General features: G+C 35.7%; 1 protein-coding gene across 1 annotated transcript in view; it reads left to right on the top strand.

Annotated features, from left to right (window-relative positions):
* Positions 1 to 12,606, top strand: part of LOC107390265 (drebrin-like protein B) — a 14,736-nt gene extending 2,130 nt beyond the window's left edge. The window contains exons 3-15 of the mRNA XM_015966881.3: positions 1,430 to 1,542; positions 2,007 to 2,081; positions 2,244 to 2,387; positions 2,514 to 2,591; positions 2,662 to 2,813; positions 2,887 to 2,947; positions 4,150 to 4,215; positions 5,201 to 5,309; positions 9,963 to 10,169; positions 10,913 to 10,975; positions 11,719 to 11,804; positions 12,057 to 12,117; positions 12,367 to 12,606. Coding sequence (XP_015822367.1) covers positions 1,430 to 1,542; positions 2,007 to 2,081; positions 2,244 to 2,387; positions 2,514 to 2,591; positions 2,662 to 2,813; positions 2,887 to 2,947; positions 4,150 to 4,215; positions 5,201 to 5,309; positions 9,963 to 10,169; positions 10,913 to 10,975; positions 11,719 to 11,804; positions 12,057 to 12,117; positions 12,367 to 12,539 — 1,388 coding nt within the window. The 3' untranslated portion in view covers positions 12,540 to 12,606. The remainder of the gene's footprint in view (positions 1 to 1,429; positions 1,543 to 2,006; positions 2,082 to 2,243; positions 2,388 to 2,513; positions 2,592 to 2,661; positions 2,814 to 2,886; positions 2,948 to 4,149; positions 4,216 to 5,200; positions 5,310 to 9,962; positions 10,170 to 10,912; positions 10,976 to 11,718; positions 11,805 to 12,056; positions 12,118 to 12,366) is intronic.
* The last annotated feature ends 1,105 nt before the right edge of the window (positions 12,607 to 13,711 follow it).

Here is a 13,711-nt window from a genome sequence, read left to right as displayed (position 1 = left end):
AGGGTTTAAAAGGCTCTTTGATGCTAATGACTCACGATTAAACAGCTCTCTTCCTAGACCCAAATAAGGCCCATCACTGGTCAAAACTCTTAATCACCTTTGGCCAAGCCTCGCACATTATAGAGAGCTTAATGGTTTCAGTCCTTGTTGATAGGTCAGATTATTATTAAGTGTGGACACGTGCAGATTATGCCATCACAGTCTTTAACCGCTGCTGTTGACCTGAACTGAACCAATCTGGGCAGATTCACGTCGACGTTTAAATCAGACTGTTGTGTTTGTCCGGTCTTGTTTAGATAAATTCCACTGTGTGTTTTTAGTGTTTCCCGAACAAGGTGTGTCACATTACCTGCTGCTGAGCAGCTGAGATTTCCATTTCTACACATAAAGCTCCGCCTCTTAACCAATCACCTCTCTTTGGTAAAAAAAAAAAAAAGAACAATTGTGTGGGCAGTAAGAAAGCTGCATTTTTCTGCTGTCTGTCTCAGCGCTAAGTTGTTCTATTGAATGTTTACTGAGAAGTATCTGAGATACAGTCTCGATCACTTGACAAATGACCAAAAATTGTATTTTGCATGACTGGATCTTAGCAAGGCTCCAAGAAGAGCTTCAACATGCAACAAGGTGAACTAGGGCTGCATGATATTAGGAAAACCTGCGATGTGCGATGACAGTGATTAATATAGCCAGGGCTATATGAATTGCAGTAATTAAACAAATACTTAACCCTAACCCTAATGAAGAAAAATCTAAAACAAAGAAGTTTAAAAAATCATAAAAAATGGGAAAAGCAAGCATTGTGATCAAAAGATGTGAGGAAAGGGGAAAAGACAACAAACAAGTAAAGGCAATCTGTGGATCCTGGAAAAGCAAAATCAGCAGAAAGAGCAGAACAAAGCTAACTCAGGTGTCTGATTGACAAAATCAGATTTGAAGTAAACATCTGATCTGACCATTCACTGCAGTTTTTTCTGTTATTTCCGATACGCGTATGTCGATGTTGAGATGACAGTACATGTGCGATGTATTGTGCAGGCCTAGTCTGAGCAAACAATATATTACTCATAACATTTAAACTGAAACAGACTGTTTTACCGCTGATCAAACGTTTAAGACCACACCTCCAAAAGTACCCTGCCAACAAATCAAAGCTTCAAATATGAACTCAGTAATCAGTGTGTTGCAGCATGCTTGATGTAGCCGTTTCCATGTTGACGTTGTTTCAAACTGAACCTGCTGGTTTGGGAGTAAAGTGTGTTAAACTATTCCTAAATCTGTAGTGTGCAATGTCTTTAATGCTGGTGTCATTTAGATGGTCTATGTACAAATAAGATAAGATCATTCAAACGGAGTGTGTGTGTGTGTGTGTGTGTGTGTGTGTGTGTGTGTGTGTGTGTGTGTGTGTGTGTGTGTGTGTGTGTGTGTGTAGATGGTGGCTTAGAAGAGTTAGTGGAGGAGCTGAACAGTGGGAAGGTGATGTATGCCTTCTGTCGAGTCAAGGACCCCAACTCTGGTCTGTCAAAGTATGTCCTCATAAACTGGGTAAGCCACACACACACGCACACACACACACGCACGCACACACGCACACACACACACGCACACACACACACACATATACACACACACACACACACACACGCACACACACACACGCACGCACACACGCACACACACACACGCACACACACACACACATATACACACACACACACACACACACACACACACACACACGCACATACACACACATGCTTGGGATGAAGACTCGTTCCCAATTCTAAAGATCATTTCATCTTTTCATGTTTAGGAGCATCAAATCGGAGCTAAACTGAGAACAGTAACTGCTGCCAGACAGATAAATTTAAGGGTCATCTTGTTAACGGCTCTTCAATGACTTAACACAACTCTGTCCCTCTTGAACATGTTTTTGTGAACTGCTCACTGTAGACTGATGTGAAAAACACTTTGAAGCACCTTGTGAGTGTGCATGTCTGTGGCTGTAGACAGGTGAAGGTGTGAAGGACTCTCGTAAAGCAGTGTGTGCCAATCATTTGGGCTCCATAGCATCCTTTCTCAAGGTGCGTCATATAGCATCATTTTGGTTCTGCAATAATTTACATGAGCACACATGAAAAAGCTTCAGTAACTCTGACTCTAAGACATGTTTGTTGGTCAGACACTGACTTTCAGATAGACTGAGTCCTGTTCTGCCTTGACATGTCCTACATGCATGTCCACAGGGAGCTCACGTGACCATCAACGCCCGTGCAGAGGAAGATGTGGAACCAGAGTCCATCTTGGCCAAAGTAGCCAAAGCTTCTGGGGCTAGCTTTAACTTTCACAAAGAATCCCAACGTTACATAGAACCACCCAAAGGACCTGTGGTGAGAATTGATTGAGATGCACCAGATCACACACAGAAACTTTCACGTTTGCATGTCAAACAAAGTCAGACCTAATTTAACTAAATCTACAGTCTAAACCTCGCTTCTCTTTCATTCATACAACAGGGCTCCGTGTATCGAAAAACCAACGCCGTGGAGGAGATCCAACGGATCAACAAGGACGACTTCTGGGACAAGACTCAGGTTTCTCCCCACCTAAAGCCTGACACTGCTGTTGTGCTACTCCGTCTAAACCTGATCAATCTGCCTTCAGAGGGACGAAAAGCTGCGTCAACAGGAGGAGAGCAGGAGGGCGGAGCAGGAGAGGCAGAGGCTGGAGCGAGAGAGGAAAGAAATGGATGAAAAGCAGGCAAAGGAGAGAGAGAGGAGAGCAAAGGAGAGAGCTCAGCAGATCGAACAGGAGAAGTGAGTGAAACGGAAATAATAAAGACACAACAACACGGCGGAAACACTCATGCCTGATTTGTGTGTGTGACAGGATGCTTCAGAAACAGAGAGAGGAGGAGGAGGGGGAGAGAGAAAGGGAGAAACAGCGAAAGGTGAGATGGACGGGAACACCTGTAGTTCATAGATGCTTCCAGTCTGTCACGCTGAGAGCAGGAGGTTTGGACCCAAGGTGCAGGAAATCCAGAACACACAGGCAGGAGCGGTTGAAAAGTAAAAATCCTTTATTTAGGAGGAGAACCAAAAATCCAAGAGGCGAAGACAAAAACCTAATAACTAAACTCAGATCAAAATCCAAATGCTCGCTTTCTGAGCAGAGACCTAAAGACTGAGACTAGAGAGACTGGAGACAAAACAACGCTGACCAAGACAATGAACCAACAACCACAGAGTGACAAGACAGGGCTTACATACACATGGAGAACAATTAAGGAAACAGGAAGCAGGTGTGTGGAGTGAGGGCTGGAGGGAAGGCAGGTGACACAAATTGTCTAAATGGGGAAAACAGAACCAGTGGAGGGCAGATAGACCTAAAACATAAAACTAAACCTAAGACTGAGGGAAGGACATACACACACACACACACAAAAACACTGAGCAGGGGACAAAGAGGCTGGAGCTACAGAACGTGAAGGAAGACCTGGAGGGCTGGGGATGAATGAATGACACAGAACCTGGGAGGAATTGACTTTAAAGGGCTACAAACATAAGATACATAATTGAGACGCAGACACAGGACACATGAGGGCGCTATGAGACACAGAAGGGAATCTAGAGAGGGATGGAGAAACATCAGGAGGCACATAAGGAAGGGGCAGACACAGTGACACCATGACACAGTCAGAAGAAACCTTTTTATAAAATCCAGTTTCTGCTCTTTGCTTTCACTCAGCTGATTTTTTTCAGGTCTGGTTCAGATCAGGAGGGAGCTGTGGTTGGACCACAGACGTGTTTAGTGATAAAGTCTCTGTTGTTCAAACGTGAAGCTGAAAAATCTTCTTTAATGGAAGGATGTTGTCTTTTTGCCATTAGGGTTTGAGACCAAGAGATATGGTGCTGAAAGTCCAGCCTTCTGACCCGTTTATATCTATCTAGCATGTTTATGTGGAAAACAAAACCTTAGATCAGTCTAACAGATCCAGGTTGAGACACCTCCTGGTTCCAGAAACATTCCCAGTCCATTCAGAGGAAAACTCCTCTTCTCAGTCATCACACCTCCAGTATGCTTAAAGTCCACCACCTGCTGCTGTTCACTCAGATGTAACACGTGCAAAATAAGATGCTTTTACTGTTTTAGAACCAGCAGGAAAATATGAACAAGAGGACAGGAATCAGCTCTGCTGCATCAGTGCAAAAAGCTAATGTGAGTATGTTGGAACTGTTTAATATTTAAATTGAGGATGTTCGATATCAGCATTTTTACTCATTCTTAACTGAGACCAACATATAAAGGGTCACCACTCATTAAAAAAAGAATAAAAAACCTAAATTATTTTGGTTAACTAACATCATAATTCCTGTGATGCAAACTTCAACTTGTCAACTACTTCAGTTTCAGTTAGGTGTTGGAAAAAAGTTGCATTTATTTGGTCTCCAGCAGCAGCTGAATCACATTCTCTCTGAGATCACTCTGACAAATAATTTTCTACTTCTTTACATGTTTTACCAAACAAACAAATATACCTTAACAGTTATACCTCTGAGCCGTCCTATTCTGACTTTTTGGGAGAGAGGAGTAGATAAAGAATTTGACGTATAATATGTGTAACACTTCACAATAAGGGTCTCTTTATTACCATTAATTAAAGCATCAGTTAAAAATAACGAGAATACCTTTGTTTATCAATGCTTAATCATGCACCAAGTAACATTAATAGCAGGACCCTCGGTGTTACCAATATCTGCATGTATGTAAAGGTCGTGTCATTAAAAGAGTAACAACCCATACTGGACCAGATTTGCCGTTGAAAACAATGGTGATTTATTTTATTTTTACCACATTTAGAAAGATTAAATGTGTAGTTTTATGTTTTGGTCACTACATTTAGTTACTTTAGTTTTCTTCTTCTACAGCTTACATTATGAAGTGAAATTGCTGTAGTTGCCTAAAAAAATAAAATAAAATAAAAGTCTATTTATTACCTCCTTCAGACGAACTCTTCTTGCCTCTTTTGTTTTGGTCAAAGATGTAAAACTCTTTAAAATTCTGAAATGTAAATAACTGAACATCTAGATTATTTGTGTGTACTTATCATTGCAGAGATGCTCACAGCTTAGTTCAGACCTCTCTTCATTTCTGTATGACATATTCCCACAACATCACTTTAAAGTCTCCCTTTCACCATCAGGAGGCCAAGTCTCTGATTTCTCAGAGGACATTTAATCCCAGAGACATGTTCAAACAAAGGGAGCAGAGCATTGAGACCATCAACTATTCTTCTGCTGCCCCCAGACCTGGTAAACACATTATTAAACAACACACATTCATAAACAACACATCACATATTAATAAACAACACAACATACATAATAAACAACACAACACACATAATAAACAACACATCCCACATTAATAAATAACACATAACACATTAATAAACAACACATCGCACAATAATAAACAACACATCACACATTAATAAACAACACATCACACAATAATAAACAACACATCACATATTAAGAAACAACACATCTCACATTAATAAACAACACAGCACACATTAATAAACAACACATCACACATTAATAAACAACACATCACACAATAATAAACAACACATCACACATTAAGAAACAACACAACACACATAATAGACAACACATCCCACATTAATAAATAACACATAACACATTAATAAACAACACATCGCACAATAATAAATAACACATCGCACATTAATAAACAACACATCGCACAATAATAAACAACACATCACATATTAAGAAACAACACATCTCACATTAATAAACAACACAGCACACATTAATAAACAACACATCACACATTAATAAACAACACATCACACAATAATAAACAACACATCACACATTAATAAACAACACATCACACAATAATAAACAACACATCACATATTAAGAAACAACACATCTCACATTAATAAACAACATAGCACACATTAATAAACAACACATCACACATTAATAAACAACACATCACACAATAATAAACAACACATCACACATTAATAAACAACACATCAGACAATAATAAACAACACATCACATATTAAGAAACAACACATCATATATTAATAAACAACACATCTCACATTAATAAACAACATAGCACACATTAATAAACAACACATCACACATTAATAAACAACACATCACAATAATAAACAACACATCACACATTAATAAACAACACATCAGACAATAATAAACAACACATCACATATTAAGAAACAACACATCATATATTAATAAACAACACATCACATATTAAGAAACAACACATCACACAATAATAAACAACACATCTCACATTAATAAACAACACAGCACACATTAATAAACAACACATCACACATTAATAAACAACACATCACACAATAATAAACAACACATCACACAATAATAAACAACACATCACATATTAAGAAACAACACATCTCACATTAATAAACAACATAGCACACATTAATAAACAACACATCACACATTAATAAACAACACATCACACAATAATAAACAACACATCACACATTAATAAACAACACATCACACATTAATAAACAACACATCACACATTAATAAACAACACATCATATATTAATAAACAACACATCACACATTAATAAACAACACAACACACATTAATAAACAACACATCGCACAATAATAAACAACACATCTCACATTAATAAACAACACATCACACATTAATAAACAACACATCACACATTAATAAACAACACATCACACAATAATAAACAACACATCACACATTAATAAACAACACATCACATATTAATAAACAACACATCACACATTAATAAACAACACATCACACAATAATAAACAACACATCACATATTAAGAAACAACACATCACATATTAATAAACAACACATCATATATTAATAAACAACACATCACACAATAAGAAACAACACATCATATATTAATAAACAACACATCACACAATAAGAAACAACACATCATATATTAATAAACAACACATCACACATTAATAAACAACACATCATATATTAATAAACAACGCATCATATATTAATAAACAACACATCACACATTAATAAACAACACATCACACATTAATAAACAACACATCATATATTAATAAACAACACATCACACATTAATAAACAGCACATCATATATTAATAAATAACACATCATTTATTAATAAACAACATATCACACATTAATAAACAACACATCACACATTAATAAACAACACATCATTTATTAATAAACAACAAATCACACATTAATAAACAACACATCATATATTAATAAACAACACATCATTTATTAATAAACAACACATCACACATTCATAAACAACACATCACATATTAATAAACAACAAATCACACATTAATAAACAACACATCACACATTCATAAACAACACATCACATATTAATAAACAACAAATCACACATTTAATAAACAACACATCACACATTAATAAACAACACATCACATATTAAGAAACAACACATCATATATTAATTAACAACACATCACACATTAATAAACAACACAACACACATTAATAAACAACACATCGCACAATAATAAACAACACATCACACATTAATAAACAACACATCACACATTAATAAACAACACATCACACAATAATAAACAACACATCACATATTAATAAACAACACATCACATATTAATAAACAACACATCACACAATAATAAACAACACATCACATATTAAGAAACAACACATCATATATTAATAAACAACACATCACACAATAATAAACAACACATCACATATTAATAAACAACACATCACATATTAATAAACAACACATCACACATTAATAAACAACACATCACATATTAAGAAACAACACATCATATATTAATAAACAACACATCACATATTAAGAAACAACACATCATATATTAATAAACAACACATCATATATTAATAAACAACACATCACACAATAAGAAACAACACATCATATATTAATAAACAACACATCACACAATAAGAAACAACACATCACACATTAATAAACAACACATCATTTATTAATAAACAACAAATCACACATTAATAAACAACACATCATATATTAATAAACAACACATCATTTATTAATAAACAACACATCACACATTCATAAACAACACATCACATATTAATAAACAACAAATCACACATTAATAAACAACACATCACACATTCATAAACAACACATCACATATTAATAAACAACAAATCACACATTAATAAACAACACATCACACATTAATAAACAACACATCACATATTAAGAAACAACACATCATATATTAATTAACAACACATCACACATTAATAAACAACACAACACACATTAATAAACAACACATCGCACAATAATAAACAACACATCACACATTAATAAACAACACATCACACATTAATAAACAACACATCACACAATAATAAACAACACATCACATATTAATAAACAACACATCACATATTAATAAACAACACATCACACAATAATAAACAACACATCACATATTAAGAAACAACACATCATATATTAATAAACAACACATCACACAATAATAAACAACACATCACATATTAATAAACAACACATTACATATTAATAAACAACACATCACACATTAATAAACAACACATCACATATTAAGAAACAACACATCATATATTAATAAACAACACATCACATATTAAGAAACAACACATCATATATTAATAAACAACACATCATATATTAATAAACAACACATCACACAATAAGAAACAACACATCATATATTAATAAACAACACATCACACAATAAGAAACAACACATCACACATTAATAAACAACACATCATTTATTAATAAACAACAAATCACACATTAATAAACAACACATCATATATTAATAAACAACACATCATTTATTAATAAACAACACATCACACATTCATAAACAACACATCACATATTAATAAACAACAAATCACACATTAATAAACAACACATCACACATTCATAAACAACACATCACATATTAATAAACAACAAATCACACATTAATAAACAACACATCACACATTAATAAACAACACATCACATATTAAGAAACAACACATCATATATTAATTAACAACACATCACACATTAATAAACAACACAACACACATTAATAAACAACACATCGCACAATAATAAACAACACATCACACATTAATAAACAACACATCACACATTAATAAACAACACATCACACAATAATAAACAACACATCACATATTAATAAACAACACATCACATATTAATAAACAACACATCACACAATAATAAACAACACATCACATATTAAGAAACAACACATCATATATTAATAAACAACACATCACACAATAATAAACAACACATCACATATTAATAAACAACACATCACATATTAATAAACAACACATCACACATTAATAAACAACACATCACATATTAAGAAACAACACATCATATATTAATAAACAACACATCACATATTAAGAAACAACACATCATATATTAATAAACAACACATCATATATTAATAAACAACACATCACACAATAAGAAACAACACATCATATATTAATAAACAACACATCACACAATAAGAAACAACACATCACACATTAATAAACAACACATCATATATTAATAAACAACGCATCATATATTAATAAACAACACATCACACATTAATAAACAACACATCATTTATTAATAAACAACATATCACACATTAATAAACAACACATCACACATTAATAAACAACACATCATTTATTAATAAACAACAAATCACACATTAATAAACAACACGTGATGTAGCAAGTGGCTGATGTTTGTGTTTCCTTCCCCAGGAAAGCTGCAGAATCCGTTTCAGGCTCAGAAATCATTTGAGAAGAAAGAACCGGAATATCCTCAGAGTCCAGCATCTCCCGCTGCATCACAGTTTTCCATGCACTCCCTTCCGAAGGTCCCAGTCTTACCCATCTTTCCAGTTTCACCTACTGTAGCTGTCTCACCTCCAACACCAGATTCCACATCTCCACCGTACCAGCCTAAAGGTCAGAAATTTTGAACGTAAACAAATGAAGCTTCCATTCACCTTGGGTTTTCAGGGCCTCGTGTACAAAGACCCGCACAGATTTCCTTTTAAAAGACAACACACACTAAATATCTAGAAAAGGGTGTACACATAAACAAGACCTAATGTATGAAATTGTGTTTCTATATATGAATCCAACCTACAACCAAATCAACATGAAAATAAACACTCACATGAATACCAGACTGCTTCCCTAGACACACCTCTCTTCAGATATACAAAAATGTGCCAATAAAGCCGTATGTGTGATTCTCCTCTTTGGACACACATAAATCCTATTTATATACATGGGAGGAAAGATTAACCTTTACAGAATGTAGAGGGGCTTAAAAACACACGTGTGGAACATTGTGTGTGTGTGTGATCAGTTGAAATGGGATCCTAGTAAGAAGTAATAACATGTGTGAGCGACAGATCCTCATCTTTGGCCAGAAAAGCCTCTCTGTCTATAAACACACTCACTAACACATCTAAAGACGTTGCTGCTACAGGGAAATCATGCACTACACCATTTACATGCTTTAATGTTCACAGATGGACTGATTTGATTTTGTGTCTCTGGTGTGGACAATATTAATATTCAAATCAATAACAGTTAGAACTGAGAAATATCAAGTTTTCTGTTAAATAATCACGATGGCCAACAATGACCATGAGCATGTAGCAAATTTCTTTTCTCTTCTTACATGACCACAAACACAGGTTACACTGAGGGGGCAGAGTGGTCAGATGAGTTTGATGATGATGAAGATGAAGCCACTGCAGGTATGAAACCAGTAAAACCAAAAGAAAGTTATGTTTTATGATCAAACGTACTTCAGGGGAGTGTTTAAATCACATCAGTGGAGCATCTTGACTACACGTGCTTATCTCATGTGTCGTGTGAAGGTGCTGACAGACCCTTGTAGTAATTGTACTTCAGACTGGTTTGTGAAAACTTGAAGTGAGAAATCAGAAACTCTGAACTTGTGGTCCCACTCCCTTCATGTAGAATCACTGAAAATAACTCCAGATTCTTTCCCCCAAGTTTTGATTACTGTTGATTGCATGCAGGTGGGTGAGATGGACTCAGACTCTGGCTTCACAAACACATCGACAACTGTAATGAGATATTTTACCTTCACTTGAAACAATGAACAACAATAGATAAGGTGTAGATACTGTCATGTAGGCGTGGTGCGGTCTGGACCAAAGACCTTTAGAAACCTCATCTGTAAACAAAGAACTGGAAGCTAAAATAGGATGTTTGGAACAAAAGAAGGAAATAAAGCCTCCTGACCTCCAGCGTCTGAGGTGAAGGTAGACTCATGATTAACCCAGCTTTGGATGTCGAAGTAGATCCAGTGGTTTGCAGCTGTTTACCTCTAGATGTTTATCTATGTAGCGTCATGTCTCTACGTTGTCTGTGGTCAGTTTTAGATACGTTTTCATTAATGTGCATATCTACTTATAGCATCCTTGTCCCTCTGATTTCCTGAAACTCCCTGATTTCATTGTCAAACCCTCAGGGAGCAACCCAGTTCAGGCTGATCTGCGTGAGACTCCAGATCCAGCTGAGAATCTCTACGAGAACATTTATGAAGCTGAATCTGGGGTGAGTCCACTTCTCAGTCATCAGAAAGAGACAGAAAAGAACTGATGTCATTCACTCCATCAGATGAAGTTATCTGCTGAATTTACCTGAAGATCCACCTGAGGCTTTTAGTATTTGTTAAACATTTCATCATCGCTATTTGAAGAAGTTTTCATTTCCTGTATGTCAGGTTACTTTACTCTTAGCACTTTTGCTTGGCTGAAGAGACAGAAAAGTTTTTAATGAATTAAACTGATTGTTTCTGGATGTCAGACTGAAGACCAAGCAGGTGGGAGCGGGATCTGTGCCAAAGCCATCTACGATTACCAGGCTGGTGCGCGCTAACACACACACAAGCTCGCACGCACACAACAATCACTTCTAGTTTTACTAAGCAAATGCAATCAATAACAGCCTAGATATTAAATCCATGCATTAGATTTTATCTGTGTGTTCTCTCAAAAGTGACATCAGTTGGTAAAAACATGATTCATCCTCATGTATACTTTGTGTTATCACTTGTTTTGTGATAATTGTGTAAAAACGTTTTCCCTCACCTGCTTGCTTTCCCTCTCCTTCACAGCGGATGAAACTGAGATAACCTTTGACCCCGGTGATGTCATAACCCAGATAGAAATGATTGATGAAGGCTGGTGGAAGGGTTTGGGCCCTCGTGGAAGCCACGGCTTGTTTCCTGCCAACTATGTAGAGGTTATTCCAAGCACTTTGTTTGCAGCTGATGACGACAGCTGGTAATATTTGTTTTAACTGTTTAAGATCACATAAATGTAAAATATCAATAAAAATTCAATGAAATTGTTCACTTTTTTAAATTAATTATAATAACCAATAACACCAACAAGCACAAACTACCAGAATGCAGACTAGAAACACAGATTTAAGTGTTTAATAGATGCATTTATTTCATATTTGTAATGGATAGTAGCTCAAAATGTAGCATAGAATAAGAAAAGTATCACTTCAAGCCCCATAGGGTTAGAGACATCATTAGGCAAGGCAAGGCAGCTGTATTTATATAGCATGTGTCATACACAAAGGCAATTCAATGTACTTTCCAACTAGCAAGAATAGCAAGAGCATTAAAAATGTACATGACAGAAAATATGCAAAACTTAAAGTTTTATTTAAAATTTAAAGGGGCATTATGGAAGTTTAACAGCCAAAACATGTATAGAAATAATAAATTTCTTCTTCATACATTCTCCTGCAATGCCCTGGTCCTGTAGGATGAGCCCTGGCATTTTTACTGTGATTGCCTGTTTTTCTGTAAAATCACAGAAAAAGAGAGTAGAGCTGAGCTGCTCGGGTCGAGCAGGCTGCTTCATGTGCGTTCACGCTCAGGCATAGCCCGTAGCTTTTGCTATCCTTAGATTTAGCAGCAGAGAGTGAGGTAGTGCCAACTCAGCGACTTTGTCGCTGTTCCTAATGCCTAGTGATGAACCTGGCTACATTTCTGAGGACCCTTAGCTACTTTCTGTAGAACTTTCTTCTAGATATTTCCAGCAAATTTGCAACAAAATGGACATTTTCGCTTCGAACCGCTTTGGTTTGACATTGTTTCAGTTGTCATCAAGGATACAAAAGTTACAGACACTGTGAATGCTACTAGAGTGAAGCTCACCTTGTAAGATGTCTGACTCCCTTGCAGAAGACCAGGGTTTGATTTTGGGTGAGAACATAATTCATTTAGAGTTTCTTTTTACATTAATCGTACATTTTTTTAAAGTAAGATGCCCAAATTTTTATTTGAGACTTGCCGAACGGCATTGAATTCACAGATAAAAAAGATGTGGGTTCAACTTTCATTTTGGAACAATTTTTCAAGCAAGGGAAGGAAATGATCTGAGCATGCAGGAGGACTGACCCATCATCAACCTTTGTCGGCTGTGCTGAAGAGAAAAGGCACA

This window comes from Nothobranchius furzeri, chromosome 6 (assembly GCF_043380555.1).
Source record: "Nothobranchius furzeri strain GRZ-AD chromosome 6, NfurGRZ-RIMD1, whole genome shotgun sequence".
Classification (NCBI taxonomy): domain Eukaryota; kingdom Metazoa; phylum Chordata; class Actinopteri; order Cyprinodontiformes; family Nothobranchiidae; genus Nothobranchius; species Nothobranchius furzeri.
Note: the sequence above shows the minus strand (reverse complement) of the source record. Positions and strands in the feature narration are given on the sequence as shown.